General features: G+C 47.3%; 1 protein-coding gene across 1 annotated transcript; it reads left to right on the forward strand.

Annotated features, from left to right (window-relative positions):
• The first annotated feature begins 571 nt into the window (after window positions 1-571).
• On the forward strand, window positions 572-11,012 carry CBY2 (chibby family member 2). The gene is given in 4 exon segments (XM_024755313.1): window positions 572-625; window positions 9,728-9,793; window positions 9,795-10,153; window positions 10,214-11,012. Coding segments are annotated over 4 exon segments (1,278 nt in total).
• Window positions 11,013-21,042: the final 10,030 nt, after the last annotated feature.

Below are 21,042 nucleotides of genomic sequence, written 5' to 3' on the forward strand. Positions count from 1 at the left end.
AGTCAGGGCCTCAGATTCTAGTTCTAGGTCAGCCGCCAGCCAGCTGTGTACCTGGGGGAGGCCACTTAGTCACTCAGCGTCTTGGTTTCTCATCCCTTGAATGAGCGGGGTGGGTTAGGTGATCTGGGAAGACCTTCCAGCCCTACCACTTAAAGTTTCTGTGACTCTCGGAAATAAGCCAATCTTCTCAAAATTAGATCTTTTGGTGCTTGCTGTTGTACAACTACTCTGGATTTATGGGGGCAGAATTAGAACTGAGACTTGCAGTCAAAAGCATACGACTGAATCCATGAACCTAGGATGTGGGCTGAGGGGTACAGGGTCATGCGGAGGGGTCAGGAGAATGAAGGCCTGCTGTATACCAAAGACAGAGAGAGTGTAAGAGGGGTGGGCCTGGGGGGGTTCAGAATGGAGGCCAATGAACGGGTGACAGGCTGGAGATTCTCAGTTCTCCTCCTGCTAAGCAGCTGTTTCCTGGGAGGGGTCCTCCTGATTGGATTGTTCCTACTGCTGTGTCACAAAGGGGGCAGCCTTGCTTCTCCAGAGTCACCCAAGGCCCTGTTGTAAGATCATGGTGGTGCAACCAGAGGGGCTGAAATGTAGAGTGGAGGAATCCAATGCAGAGGTAACTATCTGAAAGCTCTGTCTAGGGACGTGTAGGAACAGGATTGATCGCCAGTGGGCATCCTGGGATCTTGGAGAGCATGAAATTAGAGGACACCTGCTGCCTGGGCACATGGGCAGATGTGTCTCATGGGTATACCTGCCAAGGGGGCACAAGTCCTGTGGCAGGTTCCAGACACCTGGCAGGGTACTCTAGGCTGGTGCTTGGGGTGAAGGGGGCATCTATAAGTTTAGATGATCGGAACTGGGCCATCACTAGAGCTGTGAGAGGGACCAGTGTGCTGACTGGACCTCCCCAAATGAGGACTTCTCTGGCGGTCCAGTGGTTAAGACTCTGCACGTCCACTGCAGGGGGCACAGGTTCGATCCCTGGTCGGGGAACTAAGATCCCGCATGCTGCATGGTGTGGCCAAACAAACAAACAAAAACAAAACAAAACAAAAAACGAGGGGAGGAAGGGAGATTGAGCCCTGATTTGATCATGTGGTGGCATTGGGCCATGCAGCGCGAGGGAGAGATTGTAGAGGAACGGGAACTGGGAACCCTAGGAAGCCCACTAGTAATGTCAGAGCTGGAGTTAAAGGCTTGAAGCCAGGTCAGTGCCCACTTCCTCTGCTATGCCGCAAGCTGGGCACATGCCACCTGCTTCTTCCCTTGCTCTTAAGAGATGGTGCCTCTTCTCCGCCCATCTTCGCCGCCTACCGTGAGCTCCCTGCATGTATCTGCCACATCCTGTTTCGTTTTGAGGCTGAGCCCATTCATTTGGGAAGGGGATTGCAGCAGCAGCTCTGTGTCTCCAGAAAGTACCTCTGGCCTCCCAGCTCCCAGTCATGCCTGGCGCTTCTCATTTACATTGTACATGCCTATGGTTCACTATTTGTGTTTCACCCTTAGGTCTTTTCAGGTCTTATCGATTTCCAGTTTTTCTTCCTCACATTAAACATTTGTGTTTTCTGATCTATTTCCCTCCAGCACATTAACTCGCCAGCCATCAATGTTACTTCCTGCCCAAGCTCTCTGCCCTCCTGGTTCCTTTTGTGCATAATGATTCAGTTCTCACCAGCATTCCCATTTCCCCAGTGAGCGCTATCTGTGAGTTTCATAAAGGCACTGTTTCCTGTGAGATCACTAATGAAGGATCTATACCAGGTCAGAATGAGCTCCCACAGCACCCTCCAGGGCCCCCCTCATCCCTGCTGTTGCCTTTTCTCAGTCCCCTTTGTTTGGGTTTGTTCTTCAGAAGCTATGGAATCCACCAACAATGCCTGTATCTCTACCAATTTGAATAAGTGTCAGGAGGAAGATTTCAGAAGACTGTGTGTTAAACAATTAGCGGGAACTACCAGACACATGACAGATGACATCTTCATCCTCTTTGCTGTCAGTGTTATGATTCTACCAAAATCAGTCACACTGACCTGTGAATTAGCCTCTTATCTGTTCGCATTTCTTAAAACCAACATTGACTTTCTCATGGTGCTCAGGAACGGAGTTAATTTAAAACTATGATAATGAGACACTCAGCCTTGTCAACCTGGTCTGAAAATTAGTGGCGCGTCTGGCTTTTCCTTCCAGCATCCTGGGCCTCTCAGCTTCACATGTTTGAAAAGTAACCCCAGATGGTTGAATGTTCTCTGACCGTAACCCTCAGTAATGCTGGCAAAATAGGGCTTTAAAAAACTTGGTCAACAGGCTTGATGTCTGCTGGGAGCATTTGGACGTCTCTTCTGGTCTGTGGTAGCCGTACTTCTCCAGGAGTGGAGAGAACCTCAGCGCATGTCAGCTAAACTGGCTAGTCATTGTCTAGCCCTGTTGCCGAACTATTTAGATGGGAGGCCAGCAGCCCCAGAAATTCCAGCCCAGAAGGTCCCACTCAGAGTCCTGGTCCTTAGACACCCCTTAGCATCAGAGAGAGACTTTGGTCTTATCACCTCTCCTTTGCCTTTGCCCTGCCCGCCCTTTCACTGGCTTTTCCTCCTCCACGGTCTCCACTTGCCACGCACAAGGCTGGTGATCTGACAGAAGCACATAGTTGGTGATTTCATGCATTTTCCTTCTAGGACCAAATGCATTTAAAAAGGAGATGCAGTGGTTGAGAGTCTGCCTGCTAATGCAGGGGACACGGGTTCGAGCCCTGGTCTGGGAAGATCCCCCATGCCGCGGAGCAACTAGGCCCGTGAGCCACAACTACTGAGCCTGCGTGTCTGGAGCCTGTGCTCCGCAACGGGAGAGGCTGTGACAATGAGAGGCCCACAAAAAAAGGAGATGCCAGGCCTGATGTTAAGGACGGATTCCCAACCATAGGTGGGATTCAGGCACCGATGAGGGAGATGTTGGTGCCCAGGGCCCTTCCTGGATCCTCAGCACTAATGCCTCTTACTTAGGTCACAAGTGGGAGCACATTGCCCCTGAGGGCAGAGTCTCTTGGTCACCTTCCTAACAAAGCCAGATGCGAGGTGTGATGAGCGCCATGGCCATTTGTCTTCCCCTCCTGCATCCTTTCTCATATCCCGTTCTTTCATGAGGAAGCCCCCCTCTTCCTCTCCCACCTACTGGGTCTGCATCCACATGTGAGGGTGTTTCCCACAGTTCAAGGAAGAGACCGTCCTTTCCTTCACGGGGAAACCAGGCCAGGCTTCTTTGGGGGCTTGAATCAGGCTGCTGTAGACTCCGCCTCCTAGGCTGAAGAGAACTTTCGGGGGTGTTCCAGGAGCTTTTTCTTGGCCCAGACCTCTTGGTGGGGCTCAACGACATCAAGGACAGATTAGTTTAGCCCATGAAACCAACCCAGTGATACCACTGGTTGAGGAGACCCACCAAGAAGGAGCTGGCTTCAAACATTGGCTAAGGGGGCCTGGGATGTTTACCTCGAGGGTTTGCTTATCAGATGCTCACTTTTTGCAAAGTCCTTTTGTAAAGAAATACATCAGCATTTGCTATAGTATTTTGGGCCAGGAATGTTTAGGCTTTACTAGTAGAGCTGGCCATCTGTTTGGTCTTTTTAAAAAATTTTTGGCTCCGCGGCATGTGGGATGTTAATTCCCCGAGCAGGGATCGAACCCGCGCCCCCTGCATTGGAAGTGAGGAGTCTTAACCACTGGGCCACCCGGGAAGCCCCTGTTTGGTCTTTATGATAGCTTACCGACCACTTTCTTAGCATCTCACACCACCACCAGGAACAGGGCAGAGCAGCTACATGGGGGTTCATTTTAGAGGTGACATTCAGAGAAGTTAAGCGACTTTCACAAGAGCAGTCAAAGATGGTACTTTTAAGCCCAAAGCTACTGGGAATTTAAGACCTCTAGCCTCATTGGATTATAGGTTCAAGATGACAGTGTGGACCACCAGCATGCTTGTGTGCAGAGGACAGCTTCCTTTAGGGACTGTGTAGATGGACATGGGGAAAACCCCATGATGTAAAAGCTCTGCAGTTTAAAAATGTGGATACGGCTTTCCTAAATAGACTAAAAATATTAAGGTAAACAAAATCACCACTTTTGAGGGCCCAAAATAGTATAATGTTAACAGTTTTGTGTAGTTGAATCTGATATCTCCTCCTTACCTTTCAGTGCACTTTGGTTGATTAGTGCATTGGCAAGGACTCATTACACCTCCAGTGTATGTGAAATGTGTTGTTCTAACTTCCAGGACTAGGGATGTCAAAAAAAAGTAAGGGATGGGTCACTGTGCTCAGATAATTACAATTTATTCATCTGGGGACAAGATGGGACAAGACGTATGAGAATCACTGCAAAGGAATGATATCAACACACATGCAAAATAAAATATCTGGGCATTATGAAGAGCTAGAATGAGCCTGCCGTTTGGAGTCAGATATCCTGGTTTTAAACCCTTGCTGGCTATGTGATCTTTGGTGGAACCATGGTAGCTCTTTTCAGTAAGATATTACTTATGACTATGGAAATCAGTTAGCATATCATCACATAATAGTCATTCAGTGTTACTTCCTTTTCCTTGCTGTATACAATAGAAGGAAATGCTAAGCAATTTCTCTTCTGAATTCACAGTAACCATTCTTGCATGTCTGTAGCTCTCTATAAACAAAGAAGATGTCACATATTCTCCTTTTATTTTTGAACTCTACAACAAAGTGTCTGAAATAAATAGGGCAGATATTAGTAAAACTGCTGTGGATGGTCGCACAGGTTGTGCACTGCAACACCAGTTGTGAATGGCACCCTCTAGAGCTGGGCATTGTATAGCCTGCACAAACATAGGGGGTGGCTCTGAATCATGCTAGCATCCACATTTTCTAGATATGGAAACTGAGGCAGAGAAATTAAGTGATTTTGTAAAGGCTATGCACTAATACAGCACAGACCCAGGACTCTTTTCAGTTTTATGATGTCCAGTCCCCTGTTCCCCATACTGTACTGCCAGAATTAATGCTTGCTGCACGTCAACCTCCCTCACTTACCCCAAGAAATAATGGTTGCTATGCATTGATTTTCAAATTGATTGGAAGTTCCCTGAGAACAGATGCCAAATTAATGTTAGTTGATTCATTGACATAAATGTGATTTGGTGCAAGAATGTTTAGAGTGGGAATAGATTAGGGTGAGAAGTTTTCACAAGGCCAAGAAAGAGATTTCCTTGGAGGACTAATAAGTCCAGCTAGGTCTGATTGGAATCAGGGACATATGGGAAAGAAAGAATTTGTCTTGCCTCAATCCCCTCCCGAAGTTTAAGCATGATTCTTGGTATATCTGAAATCGTGTATATTTAGTATTTTCCCTTAGATGGTCTCATTTTCAGAAAAAGAAAAGATGCCGCTCTACTTTAGCCTCATCTTAATCCTATCCATAGGATTGTGGGTTTGATAAAATAGGTATATTTTTCCAATACCCATTAAAATAAATATATGACTATTAAAATTTTTACAGTATTTAAGTGTTTATCTAAGAAATTAGGCCATGAGGCAGTGCTGGACTTGGCCACCTTCTGGGTCCTGTCTGGGGATAAGAGGAAGGATAGAAGGACTTAGTCATAAGAGGAGCGTTTGGTCTCTTGGTTAAGGAGGTAAAGGAGACCTATCAGCCCATCAGTATTTTCTGGATTAGGTGCGTGGGCACGGAACAGAGACAGCACAGGACTTGCTTGGAAAGTGTTGGTCATTTAAGGGAGGGGACATGATGTCAGCTAGGTTGATAAAAGAGGACTGCTGGGGCCATAGTGTTGCCAGTTTATAAACATGGATCCCTTTGACCAGAGGAAGTTAGACAAGAGGATATTAGAGATAATGCTACTGACATTTCATTATACAGAAGTGGAAACCAAGGTCAGAGGGTTAGAGGATGTAACTGAGGTCACCCAATGGCATGCGTAAGGACAAGGGCCCAAATACCCAAATTGTCTATATAGCTAGGGATCCGCCACCCACATGTTAAGTTTTTATTTAGTGCCTTTATGTTGAGGGGATAGTTGAAAATCCCTTGGGTACCCAGTTCAGGATATGGATATAAAATAAAGGCAGCTGACTGAGTAGGGTGATTTAAAGGCCATCAAGGATACTATGAACAGGTATAAAGCACCAGAGGTTTCTCTTTGGTTGTTCACCTGGATAAGGAAGACTATCTTTCTGATAGAAATCAATTATAAAAAAGAAATGAGAGGGCTTCCCTGGTGGCGCAGTGGTTGAGAGTCCGCCTGCCGATGCAGTGGACACGGGTTCGTGCCCCGGTCCGGGAAGATCCCACATGCCATGGAGCGGCTGGGCCGGTGAGCCATGGCCGCTGAGCCTGCGCTCCCGGAGCCTGTGCTCCATAACGGGGAGAGGCCACAGCAGTGAGAGGCCCGCATACCGCAAAAAAAAAAAAGAAAAAGAAAAAGAAAAAGAAATGAGAGAGTTGGGGAAATCTGAATCAGTATTTGTTGATATTAAGGGATCATTGTTAAATTTTAAAGGGAAGATAATGGTATTGTGGTTTTGTTAAAAAAAATGCACATTGATGTATTTATGGATAAAACAGTACAGTGTCTATACTTTGCTTTGAAATAACCCAGTGGTAGGGGAGTGGTTCTGGAATTGGATGAAGGTATAGATGAAGCAGGTGTGGCCTTGATTTGATAACTGCCGAAGCTGGGTACATGGAAATTTATTAGACTATCCTCTCTCTTTTTGTGTATATTTGAAATTTTCCATAATAAAAAGTCCCCAAGCAGTGAAAGTCCTTTGCTTAATTCATGGAGATTTCCTACATGTGTGCTTTACATATATAAGTTCAGGGAGCCAGAACTGGATTTGTGACTTACTGAGTGAACTGGTGCTGGTTATTTAACTTCTCTGAGTTTTAGTTTCTCCATCTGTAAAATGGGAATAATAACACCTTATTAAATCAGTGTTGTGAAGATTAAATGAATTCAGTAGCGCAAAACTTCTTCCCTTTCTTTCTCTTGATGGGTATACACATCATGGATTAAAACTACATTTTCCATAGTAACATCTTCAAGAGCAGGATATTACTGCTGAGATGGATTCCTCTAGTGCTTCATCTTTGGAGGATGAAGAGGACCTCTCAAGATTTACTCCTTATTGACCTTGGCTAATCTTCCCAGTCTGGGATCAAGGCACCTTAAATTTATAAGGAAACGGTCTAGGCTCTTCACAATGGGGTTCATTCTGATCACAGGTTCAGCCACAAGAGCCATTGTGCTTCTCCCATTGAGAAAGATGAAAACCATGGGGGCTGGATTTATTTAAAATGAATAAGGTTCTGATTGCAGAATGTCCCTGCACCTTCGCTCTCTGGAAGATTAAGCACAGCCTTACAAAGTTAATGAAGTGCTTATTGGAAAGTTAATAGCATAGAATCATGCCTTCTATTTATCTAGCTCTTTGGGTCTTAAAGAATTCTAACCAGCTTTATACGCTGTACAAATTATATATCTCTATATATGCCTATATATATAACGTGAATAACCTGACTTGTTTTCTATCTTCTCTATCTGTAAAATTTTGAAAATACCCTAAGAAACGAGAAATTAATATTTGGAGAGCCTTGCAGTGTACTTGGATGAAATGCTTTTGGTGTATTTAGAAGCAGCTCTCATGATCTTATTTTTATTTAAATTCATTGCTGCAATTGTTATCTCTTCTCCAGGATGCATCCCACTTGTTCACTGCTTTTTGAATTCATCTCAGAATTCCTCCATTAGCGAAATCTCCTTTTCTTGGTAACAATACCTTACATTTCTTACATGTAAGATGGCACCTGGCAGTTTTAAAAACACTTACATTTCTGTGGCACCTGGCAGTTTTAAAAACACTTTTGCATTCATTATCTCATTTAATCCTCACAACGGTGTTGTGAACTAAGCAGGGCACGTGTTATTGTTTCCATTTGACAGGTACAATTTGCTGACTTTCAGTGTTGGAAGGTGGTGCCTTTAAGGTCACAGAGTCTGACTCTCTTTTGTACTAGTGAAAATCTGGTTCTCAGAGAGGTTGAGAGCTCTCTAGTTCCACGCTGCCCATCAGCAACAGAACCGGGATGAGCATCTGTGTGACCCCAGTCTCGACCCCTTGGCCTTCAGCCCTGGTGTAACCCTCACCTGAGCAAACTGCATTCTACCTGGCTCAGAGCAGTTCTGACCCCCGGAAGCCAGAATCACCGGAGGGAGCTGGTTAGAAATACAGATGGATGAGTGAATGAGGCTTGTAAGTAAAGGCTCCAAAATGTGCATTTAAAACGCACTCAGCTTATTCTTCTGTATTGAGAAGTGTGATAGTGGTTTGTTGGGTTTCAGCTCTGTGGCTCCGATCCTCTTTTTATGTGGTGGTTTTGAGGTGCGTGGCCACCATCATGAATTCCTCTGTATGAATTCCTTGGTATCCTTTGATGTCTTCACTGCCACACGTTGAACTCCCATTGCTCGGTGATATGTCTGTGATGGTGCCCTTCCTTTCCAAAACTATCAGCTGGACTCTGTTTTAAGCTTAGCACCATGTTGGCTGGTGTTAAAGGGGCTGTGGGACTTACCAGTAGCACTGCCATTTGGGACAATGTGAGTGGCTGTTGGGTGATGCCAATTGTGGGTACACATCTATAGCTCCGGTAGCTGGAGAACGGTGTTTATTCTTCCTCTAGGGTGACAGAAGTGTGCCAGAACCCGTGCTTAGTGCTTTCATACATTACCTCTTTTCATCCTAAAATATTTCTATGAGGCAAGGCAGTAGGTGCAGTTACCCCAATTTGAAAGCCTGGTAACTAAAGCTCACATAATTTGTCCATGTTCTTGTAACTAATCAAATAATGGGGCGAGGACTCAAACGGTTGATTCCAATATCGATGCCTTTATACTCCATGATATATTCTTTTTTTTTTTTTTTTTTGCGGTACGCGGGCTTCTCACTGCTGTGGCCTTTGCAGCCCCAAAATCAATACGTGTCTCACTTGCATGATTATTCATAGACATGCACAGAATGATGGAAAATTTGAGTTACCTGATGCACGCATTTCCAGTTGGAGGCGCCTTCTTGTTTCAGCTCTCAGACTGTAAAAGTGTCCTTTTCACAGTTCATTTAGTGTCACTTTTCACACTCTTGTGCTTTTTGTTGGTGTTTCTCTGTCTAAAATGGCCCTCAGGCATAGCGCTGCAGTGCTGTCTAGTCGTCCTAAGCACCAGAAGGCAGTGATGTGATGTGCCTTACAGAGAAAACACCTGCTAGGTAAGCTTCCTTCCCGCGTGAGTCACAGTGCTGTTGACCGCAAGTTCAATGTAATGAATCAAAAGTACATTTAAAATAAGGTGTCTTTCAACAGCAGACAAAGTTATTTATTGATTGGTTGAGGAAAATGTGACCAGAGGCTAGCAGGAACCTAACGCCGTGCATCTCTTTGGAGCAATGGTACAGTAGTCGCGAATTGTGTGTTCGCGGGACTTTATAGAACCGCGAATAACGAGGACCGATGTCATTTCCTCGCGAGGAACCCAAGAGGCCAAGTGCAAAAGCGCCCTCTGTGGCCAGTCCAGCCCTCCAGACAGAGTTTCTTGTGGGGTCTCCCGGCCTCTCATGTGGTCAGCCAGCCTCGGGTGCGTCAGCTCCTTCTCTAACTCTGGGCTTCCCTGTTCTCTCCCGCAGAGGGGTACAGCCGAGCCCTTCCTGAGGCTCCACAACTTGCACCCCACCCCGCGCTGGGCCAGGCAGGACCGCCCTGCCCAGGCTGAGCCGCCGGGCGGTCAGCCAGCACTCCTACCTGCCGAACCGCTTCCCCTCCGTGCCCCTGGACCCCATGGAAAGCCCCACCTCCCAGGCGGACCTGGAGCTGGACTACAACCCTCCACGCGTGCAGCTCAGCGACGAGACATTCGTCTTCCAGGACGGGCGGTGGGTGAGTGAGAACTGTCGCCTGCAGTCCCCCTACTTCTCCCCGTCCTCGTCCTTCCACCACAAGCTGCACCACAAGCGGCTGGCCAAGGAGTGCCTGCGGCAGGAGGAGAACAAGTCCCTGCGCGCGGAGAACCAGTCCCTGCGCGCGGAGAACCAGTCCCTGCGCGCGGAGAACCAGTCCCTGCGCGCGGAGAACCAGTCCTTGCGCGTGGAAAACCACACGCTACGCGAGGAGAGCAAGATCCTGCAGGTCCTATGGGAGGTGCACCAGGCCGCACTGGGCCGCGAGGACGGCCGGGCCTCCTCGCCACTGCTGCATAAGGACAACGCCTCGTCCCTGGAGGCGGCGAAGAAGGACCCGGACCTGCAGGTGCACGGCGGCCAGGAGAGCAGCACCCTGCAGCGCCTCCGGGAGGAGAACCGGGCCCTGCAGCAGCTGCTGGAGCAGAGGAAGGCCTACTGGGCCCAGCCGGACGAGAAGGCGGCCTCGACCGAGATCAAACCGGCCCCCTCGCCCCACGAGGCGCCCCACGAGGCGCCCCACGGGCTGCTGCCGGACCAGGGCGCCGGCCTCTCCTCCCCCTTCGAGGAGCCCAAGGGCCCCCAGGCCCCGCAGGAGGACTCCAAGACGCTCCAGGCCCTGCACGAGATGCCTAGCAACCTGTCGGGGCAGCCCAGGGAGGAGGCGGGCAAGGCGGGCCCGGGCCTGCCCGACGGTGGCCAGTCCCTGGAGCTGCTGCGGGAGATGAGCCAGGCGCTGCAGGCGCTGCAGAAGGAGAACCAGAACCTGCAGGCCCTCCGCGAGGAGAACCGGCTCCTGCAGGAGGAGAACCGGGCGCTGCACGTGCTGCGCGAGGAGCACCGCATTTTCCAGGAGAGCAAGGCGCTGTGGGAGAACAACAAGCTGAAGCTCCAGCAGAAGCTGGTCATCGACACGGTGACCGAGGTCACCGCCCGGATGGAGCTGCTCATCGAGGAGCTGTACGCCTTCATCCCGACCAAGAACAAAGACCCCAAGAAGCCCCGCAGGGTCTGAGGCTCCCCGTCCGAGCCGCACCGAAGCCCAGAGCTGGGCCACCAAACGGCATCGCCCGCCTTCCCGTGGTCGCCTCGCCTGCCTCCACCAGCTGGTGCCCGTGCAAGAGCAACAACGAGTGGCCTGGTCAACTCAGAGAAGCAATAAAGGCGTGAGAAGGCGAGGGCCGCTAATCGCGCGTGCTGCTCTGCTTTCTTTCTCATTTTTCTTTCTTTTGAGCACTTGCGGGCTCACGGCAAAATGGAGCAGAAAGTACAGAGATTTACCACATACCCTCTACCCCACACACCAACCCGCAGCCTCCCCGCTATATCAACATCATCCGCCAGAGGGCGCACTCGTTACAACTGATGAACCTGCAGTGACACATCATTATCACCCAAAGCCACGGTTCACATTAGGGTTCGCTCTGGGTGGGTTCATTCTATGGGATGGACCAGAGTATTTACAGAGTATATTCACGGCCCTAGAACTCCTTTGTGCTCTGCCTGTTCATCCTTCCCTGCCTCCCACCCCCGGCAACCACTGATCTTTTTACTGTCCCCATGGTTTTGCTTTTTCTGGAGTGTCATATAGTTAGAATCATACAGTAGGCAGGCTTTTCAGCAGCAGGCACTTCAGTCTCCTCCATGTCTTTTCATGGCTTGATAGCTCGTTTCTTTTTAATGCTGAATGCTGTTCCCTTGTCTGAATTTACTGCAGTGTGTTTATCCATTCACCTACCGAAGGACTTCTTGTCTACTTCCAAGTTTTGGCAATTATGAATCTGGCTTCCTTTTCTTCTTTTTTCTCTTGTCTCTTCCTTATCTCAGCCTTCATTATCATCTGTTTTTCATTTCCTCCCTTTTTCCTTCCTTGTTTTTCTCCTCTTTCTCCTGTCCTTCTTGCTCTCTCATCATCTGATGAGATCATAGTGTGGAGGAGAGGATGCGGGAGTAGAGCCCACTCAAGGCCAGGACTTTTCACCTGGGCTGCTGGCGACACTGGGCTGGAAAGCTCTGTCTAGGACTGTCGCGTGTGTTGTAGGATGTTTAGCAGCATCCCTGGCCTTTGCCCACTAGATGCCAGGAACAGCCACCTGACCCCCAGCTGTGACAAGCAAGTGTTTCCAGGCTTTGTCAAATGGCCCCCGGGGGTGGGAGGTAAAACACCTGCCCCACTCCCAACACTGCTCTCGGAGAATCTTCCTGGAAACAACAGCCCTTGAAATGCTCTGAGAAAGTGAAGGTTTCCATGAGGGGAAGACAATCCTTTCGGGCAGATTCATGATCACACTCCAGCTTAAAGGGTCTGAGAGGTCCTGCGATGAAGAAAACCGCTTATCTTCGGTGAACCCAGAATTGACCAATTTTATCTGATCTTGAAATCTCTTTAAGTTTTTTCTTTCAAATCTCTGTTTATGTGACTCTGCTGATCACCCAGTTTGGGAAGGGGTGCCCTGTGCACTCCCGATGCCTAGACTTGCCTTCCTGTCCAGTAGAGGCTCAAGACTGGGTGTCCTGGGCCCCAATTCCCATTTCAAAGGCGGACGTACTTTAGAACCAAGAGGTTGAAAGGTAACCTCAGGGGACTGCAGGAGGGAGGTGGACAGTGGTTCCCTAAAGTTCGCTGTGGAGTAGAGTCACCTCAGGGTCTTTGAAAAATACTGATGCCTGGACTCCACCCCCAGACGTTCTGACTTATATGGTCTTGGGTAGGACTGGACATCGGGAGGGTTAAAAGCTCTCTAGGTGGTTCCAATATGCAGCACAGCTGAGGAATCACCATGGTAAGGTGAGCTAAGACACCTGATTCTCGATAGAATGCTCCATTCTCTAGTCATGGGTATAAGTGAGTAGGTGTGTGTGAGGGCAGAGAGTTTACTCACTTTGCTGATGGAAAACTAATTGTGACGGATGTGAGCTTGAGACTGGAATGTCCTTACTCCTAACCCATAGTTCACGCTGGCTCGATTGCTGAGCTGTGAGCAAATTGCAGAAGGTGAGCCAAAGGCAGCAGCCCACACCTGCAGAGCTCTTCGCCCATCACTTTTCACTTGATGTGACCCCCGTGATCCTCGCCACCTGCACGGTAGGCATTTATCGTTCCTCGTATGGCTCTGACACTAACATGCTACGTGATTTGCCAGAGGCTATAGCCAGCTAGGAAGAGCCGAACTGGGGCTTCAGCACAGACCTAATGGTGGTGGATCTCAGACTCCTATTAGATCACATTGCCAAGTAAACCTGGGCTCCAGAAAGTGAAGTTTAACAATGGTTTTGGTGCCTGTTTTCCAGATTCAGGAACTCGAGTCTTATCCAGAATAGCATCAGAAATTCCAAATGAGGGAGAAGAGAGTATTTCCTCTCTCCAGGCAGTGACAACATATCTAATCGTACACAAGGGTGGAAGGTGACTCATGGGCATGCAGAGGCCACGTCATTTATTCCCCTGTTGCCGCCAAAATCTGTTAAATAGGAAGTTGTTGCTCACGGGCCTCTGGCCCTTTGTAGCTTTTCCCTTCTGAACTTGGTAAATGCATCGTGCCAGGCATCGTGAACTGGTCCCTGGTGCCAAAGAGGTTGGGGACCACTGCCATACTTCGTTTAAGTCAATGTACTAACCCCAGGGTGTAGGGCTTTTTTCATTTTCGTTTCTTGGTGAAACCAAATTGATTTCTGTGATTCTAGACAACTGGAAGGCACGCTGTCACCATGTTTGTGTTACAAATATTTAACTTTGAGTAAGCTATCTAACAGCAGTCGGAGGGTTTCTTGCAAGGTGAGGGAGCTCGGAGGACTTAATGCTATTTAACACTGCGAACTTTCTCTGTCATGCAGGATCTAAATGGGTGAAAAATTAGCAAGACCAACCATAAAATGTTATTTTTATGGAGTGGGAGAGCTTTACTTCAAAACAGTGTTTCACTGTGTAGTGCAATCTGTCACAGATTAGCTAACATCCAGCGGCAGCTAACCTCTTGGAGAACAGAGTGAAACTGCATTCTTCGTGGAGAGCTTCCTTTAAGCATCTCTGCTCCTTTCCCAACTCTTCCTGTTGCCTCCGGGTCCACCCTGAAGTCCTTCTCTAATGGCCAAGTTTGTTTTCTCTATGCAAGTCAGGTCTTGGCTCCAAGCTTCTAGGGTTTGCCTTTAGAGAGCTAAGCACGCTGCCTTTCCCAGCCTCTCTCATGTGGCCTTGGCTTGGCTGGCTGGCACTCTTGGTTGCTGGAATCCACTGTAATCCTCCCACTGAACCGCCTGACTCCTGGCCGTCGGCCTATTTTGTGCTTGTAAATTGAGGGTCAGGTCAAATAGGGAAAATTCACAACCTTAAACTAGTATTTAGTTCATGGAAACTAAAGAATTAGAATGAATTTTTTCAATAGGAAAATCATCTGTGTGAGACTAATCCTTCGGCCATAGGAATCAGAATCAAAACAATTGTGGAGAAAATCTGATAGGCTTTTGTACGCTCAGATTCTGTTCTTGAACTCTCTCCTTTTCTAAGGACTTTTCATAAAGTGGAGTGACCTCCACCTGCCTGTCGGGAATGCTTGCAGGAGCCAAGTGGTAGGCCGGACAGCATGGGAAGCAGCTGGGAGCTGGGCGCGTTGGGGTAAGGTGTCTGATGGAGGAAGTTGAAGAGCCTTATCAATAACCATCATTATGGGCTTCCCTGGTGGCGCAGTGGTTGAGAGTCAGCCTGCCGACGCAGGGGACACGGGTTCGTGCCCCGGTCTGGGAGGATCCCACATGCCGTGGAGCGGCTGGGCCCGTGAGCCATGGCCACCGAGCCTGCGCGTCCGGAGCCTGTGCTCCGCAACGGGAGAGGCTACAACAGTGAGAGGCCCGCGTACGGCAAAAAAAAAAAAAAAGTAACCATCGTTATATTGTCCCCTGAGTTGAATTTCTGAATCATCAGATGGGAAATGGCTTCCACCGAGAAACCGGTCAATGTTAGAATATCCTGGATATGCCAAGAGCAGCTACTGGAAACTGCGTTCTTTCTGTTCATAACATTGAGTCCCTGAGTTATTTGCAGCAGACAGCACAGTTTGTGCTTGGAGCTGCCCACCGCCCTTCCTCATTCACATGCAAGTCTTCTTCAGCTTGAGCTCTTGCCAGTGTCTCTGGGTAAACAGTTCTTTCCAGATTCCTTACCCCCTTTGTTCATTCAAACAATGGCCTTTGTGACCAAAAACAAAGTTAGGAGCAGGTGACAGATTATTTTTAATGCTGTCAAGACAAGTGGCTGTTTCATTTATGACATGTTCTCCCTCCAAGCCCGCCTTTATTCTTTGCAAATAGGGTGATTCAGAGCTCTCCATCAGGAACCCTTGCACCGTGGGAAGTCTAAATCCTAAACCCTTTTCAGAAATCGGTCAGTTGTCGCTCAGTAAACACTGTGAGGGATGGAATAGAACTTCCTGGTTGTCAGTTACTTTTCGTGGACCTATGGTCAGGTTGTCCTCACCTTTTCCCCTCCCTTCACTCATTCAGCCAGTTGTCAGGTCCTGCTGGTGTTACCTCCTAAATAGCCCTTGAATCCTACCTCTCTCTGTTCCCATGGGTGTAACCCTAGTCCCGGCCACCGTCATCTCCTGGGTGACTGCTCCAAGTCTGAGTTTATCTCCATATGGACAAGGTTACTTTCAGCCCATTCTTCATATTGCAGCCAGACTGATTTTGTTACATATGTGAACGTTATATTATTTCCTAATTTAAAATTCATCGCTAGCTTTCCACGGTCTTTAGGGTACACTAAAACTTTACTATGGGTCTCTGGCTTAAGTGTGGATGCTACTTTATAGTCTTCTGAATATACTGAATTCATTTAACACATCAGTGCTTCTCAGGGTCCCCAGTGGGCTCCTTCAGAATTCAACGTCATTTCATCAAATGTCCGCTTCGTCTCTTGGAGGTTACATCCAGAGACGGGAGATTCCTTCTTCTGGGAAGGGCAGGCAGAGCTCTAGGGAAGATGTACTCAGGGTAGTGAGGAAGGATGGAGACACCTCTGTTGTCAGGTGGTTGTAATGAATCTTTCCTGGCCATGATTGGGCCATTGGGTGTCAAAGCCCAATAGCCTCTCACCTTGCTCCTTTGTCCTTCCTCCGAACAGCCATGCACCAGCAGCATGGACTCCAGAGTCAGACTTCTGGGTATCTGTCTCAGCTACACTACTTACTGTGTGACTTTGGGCAAGCCTCTTAACCATTCTGTGTCATGGTTTCTTCTTCTAGAGAAAACAGTGACACCTGCTATGTCAGTTAACTCTTGTTGCATCATAAACCCATTCCAGAACTTAGTGGCTGCTGAAACACTTATTTAGTTAGGCTGGCTTCAGCTGGGCAGCAGCTGAGCGCACTCATGCCCCCGCGCTTGGCTGGCAGGTTGCTAGGTGGCTCTGCTCCCGGTGATTGTCCGACTGTCATTTACGGCCCTTTCGTTCTTCTGCATGTGGTCTCTCATCCTCCAGCAAGTTACCTCAGGCGAGGTCTCACAGCAGAGGCCCAAGAGAGAGAAAGCAGCGAGGTGCAAGACCTCTTGAAGTCTAGGCTTGGAACTGGCCCATCCTTACTTCTACTGACCACTTTCTATAGGCAAAAGCAAGTCACAAGGTCAGCCCAGATTCAAGGGATGGGAAATGCATTCCACCTCTTGAGGAGAAGAGCTGTGACAGACGTGGAGGCAGGGGAGCATTTGGTTGGAGCTCCCAGTGCACTTCGTCCACTATACTACGTTATAGGTTGTTGTGCGAATCAGGCGAGATAGTACATACAAAGTGCTTATTAGAACAGAGGCTAGTGGGGACTTCCCTGGTGGTCCAGTGGGTAAGGCTCTGTGCTCCCAATGCAGGAGGCCTGGTTGGGGAACTAGATCCCACATGCGTGCTGCAACTGGGAGTCTGCATGCCATAACGAAGACCAGGTGCAGCCAAAAATAAATATTAAAAAAATAAAAATTATAGCTACATTGAAAACAAGAACAGAGACTAGTACATTGTAAGCACTCAATACGTTTTACACATTACTATCATAATATTTTTTTGTGTGTATCTTTAAAAATATAGATAGAAATTAGGGCAATTCATAGAAAACTACCTCAAAGACTCTTGAGGATGTTTTGGTTCGTTTAGAATAATTTTTGTGTGGTCCTGGAAGAGCTGTGTCTAAAGTCAGCACCTGGCCTCTTTACGCTCTTTTCTTTTTTTAAAAAATTATTTATTTATCTGCATTGAGTCTTTGTTGTGTGGCATGGGCTCTTCTTTGCAGCACGCGGGATCTCTCTAGTTGTGGCGTGCGGGTTTTCTCTCTCTAGTTGTGGCATGCAGGCTCTAGGGCGCGTGGGCTCTGTCGTTGTGATGCACAGGCTTAGTTGCCCCGCGGCATGTGGGCTCTTAGTTCCCCGACCAGGGATCGAACCCACGTCCCCTGCATTGGAAGGCAGATTCTTTACTGCTGGACCACCAGGGAAGTCCCTTCTCCTTATGCTCTTAGACACAGATTTATTGTGAGGATTGAATAAATCAGTGTATACAAAATGATTAACTCGGTATCTGGAATGTAATAAACACTAAATGGTATCTATGATTATTATATTATGGCAACAAGGTTAATGCTTTGGAAAAGAATCTGCCTTTTATACAGCCCCACTTCACTGCTAGAACAAATACAAGTTGGCATAAGCATGATGCTGAGAAATCTAATAGGTGATCAATGCCTGAAGTAGAAGCAGAACAAAGTGGAAGTTTTCTCACATACACATAGGTAGAGAGAAAACATAATAATTCCCCATACCTCCATTATGCATCTTCTGTAGATCAATGGGTCTGTCTTCATTTACGCCCCAACTTTCTTTCTTTTTTTTTTTTTTTCTTTTTTGGGTAGAGTTTTTTTAATGCAAATCCCAGATGTCACATAAATGTTTCAGGATGTATCAGTGATAGACATTTTTACTATAATTACCATATTATAATCACACCTATCTAAATTAAGCACAATTCCTGAATATCATCTAATATCGAGTCCATAGTAAAATTTCTCCCATTGTCCGATCCAAACGAGATCCATACACTGCATTTGTTGTTATGTAAGAAACATAAGTTTGTTTTATAGGAGGAGAATCTTGTGCAGTTTTTGGAGCATCCAGAATTGGCTAGTGTTATTCGAGGTCCAGCCTGCCAGGGACATGAAAAAGGCCTAATGGACCCAGGGTACATGTACCAGTGTGGTTTTCGGAACTTTTTTCTGCATCTCCCAGGAAATGTTGATGATGCCATCTGGTGTGTCTAAAGACACCCTGATTTAGGGCTTCCCTGGTGGCGCGGTGGTTGACAGTCCGCCTGCCGATGCAGGGGACACGGGTTCGTGCCCCGGTCCGGGAAGATCCCATATGCTGTGGAGCGGCTGGGCCCGTGAACCATGGCCGCTAAGCCTGCGCGTCCGGAGCCTGCTCCGCAATGGGAGAGGCCACAGCAGTGAGAGGCCCGCGTAATGCAAAAATAAAAATAAAATAAAAAAAATAAAAAAGACACCCTGATTTAGAACTTCCAGAAATGTGCTCCCGAGAGCTATGACATGATGAATCAATAATGCCTAAGTGACCTACTTTATTAATATCAAGGTCATCTGAAAGATTTGAGACCCACACCATTATCTTGAGACCTGAAGTCTTGGGAAGAACGGAAGCAAAGAAGGTGACAGATGGCGAGCTGTCCCCAAGCTAAAGAGAGTTTAATATCAGGCTGTCACACAAGAAACCAAATTTCTTTTTTTTAATTATTTTTTATTGGAGTATAATTGCTTTACGATGTTGTGTTAGTTTCTGCTGTACAGCAAAGTGAATCAGCTATTTGTATACATATATCCCCTCCCTCTTGCGTCTCCCTCCCTCCCACCCTCCCTATCCCCCCCCTCTAGGTGGTCGCAAAGCACCGAGCTGAGCTCCCTGTGCTATACAGCAGCTCCCCACTAGCTATCTATTTTACACATGGTAGTGTATATATGTCAATGCTACTCTCTCAATTCGTCCCACCCTCTTTAAGGGTATTGGCTCTGGTAGTCAGATAGGACTTGGGGAAGGAAGAGAGGATGCCAAAAGCCCCCAGTATTTTCTTTGCTTGTCTTAAAAAACAAGCCAGCAGGCCCTCTAGTTTTCTATGTGTGATGTGGTTAACGGGGAAAGATCTCAATCTTTTGGACAAAGTAGATTTATGTATTTACACATTCATTCAATATCCAGGCTAGAAACCAGAAAGCTGCTCTAGACCATGTTTTCTCCCTCATTTCCTCCATGTAGTAGATCACCAAATTAGGCCGATTTTTCTTCCTTAATGTTTCTTGAACTTGTCCCTTTCTCTTTATCCATATGACCACTGACCCAGCTCCTATCCTCATCAGTCTTTGCCTAATCTATTGTGGTCAAATCCTAAGTAAATCCAATTTCTGCACTGCAGCCGGAGTGAGCCATTTAAACTACAATTCTGACTGTGTAATAACCCTCCTTCAGAGCTTTTAATGGATCCTTATTTCTTTCAGTGGGCCTTCCCCACCAGTATGCTGGGTTGGATTACGTGTGTATGGAAATATTGATCCCTTTGGCTCCAGGGGTGGCCCGGTTGTGAGCAGCCTCATTTATTTACCTCCATATTCCACACAGGTGTCATTTACCATGTGTACCACGATGCATAAAGGCTTATGGAATAAAATCCAAGCTCTTGTCTTCAGCCCTCTTGATATCATTCTTTGCCCACACAGTTCTCGGTATCTGAAACATTCTTTGAACACTTTTGTATCTTGCAATTCTTATTTATCGTCTAAGACTCCATTCAAGAATCATCTGTTTTAGGAAGCCTTCTTGGAAATTCAAGTTTAGGCCAATGGGCCATCTTTTGTGTCTCCCCACCAAACCTCTGGCCATGAGTATTCTTTGACCAGATCACTCACCATACTACCAAGAAGTAGTTTGGTTTTGTATGTGTCGCCTCTCCCAGCCTGCGAGTTCCTTCAAGACAACATTAATCATCTAGGAATTCCTACTGCCTGGCGCAGTGCCTGGCACACAGTAGGTGCTCAGTAAATACGAAGCTCAAGAGAAAACGTGGAGGAGAGCTACAATGCTCATTCATATGCTCACAGTTTAGCTAAAAACCCAGTGCCTTCCTGCCCTCCGCTAATGGGGTCTGATCAAAATTGTCCACCAGCACTGGATTATGAGGTGTTAAGTCATAATCAGTGACTTATGTGTACTGATAAGGCGGGGGTGTGTGTGACAGAGAAGTGAGAATTGTTACATTAGAAAGGAAACCTCCGGATGTCGAGACGCACTGTGATCTTATGTTGCCATTTCTGCAGCCCTGAGAGTTTAGTGTTATTTTAGTTGTTAGGGTTTGTAGACTATTAGTTGGTAGAAAATAACCACTTCCTAGATTATATACGTGTAAAGAGACTGGTACAGGGTCAAAACTAGAGAATGATGCTGCCAGTTGGAGACACCAGAAGTCTGTAGAAATCTCACATCTTGATCTTGGAAACACACACATACACACACACACTTGAGTTCGGAGGACGTGCTCCCTTTAGAAATATGATTTGTGGAGCCCAGCAGCTACAGAAGTGTTCGCCTAGGGCTCTGTGTCCCGAGGTCTTCAAGATGGAGATGTTCTCCATTGGTGTCCTTCATGGGACACCATGGTTAAGTTACAATGGCCTCTTTTCTTTCCTGCTCTGTCTTAGTGGAGCAAAGGTCAGGGAGGAGGGCAGTGATGCGTCTGGGTATTTGAGTAAGAAAGAGGACAGAGGCAGTACAGCAGTGATTTTTGATAACGGGGCCCTCTTGGTAGGGAGGAATTAGCCTTCCCTGGATGAGTGTTATAAACCGTGGGAAGGTATAATCAGACAGCATGTCCGTACACCATCTGCTAGGTTCAGCGGATCCCTACAGTGTCAGCAAGGGAACATTTGATCATCACAGCCTAACTCATCTTTCTGATCTTGTGGGCTCCAGGGGTTCGCTAATGTTCAAAAGAGCTAGGCATTCTCCAACAT

The sequence above is a fragment of the Neophocaena asiaeorientalis genome, unplaced genomic scaffold (genome assembly GCF_003031525.2).
Source record: "Neophocaena asiaeorientalis asiaeorientalis breed wild unplaced genomic scaffold, Neophocaena_asiaeorientalis_V1.1 scaffold59, whole genome shotgun sequence".
NCBI classification, from domain to species: Eukaryota; Metazoa; Chordata; class Mammalia; order Artiodactyla; family Phocoenidae; genus Neophocaena; species Neophocaena asiaeorientalis.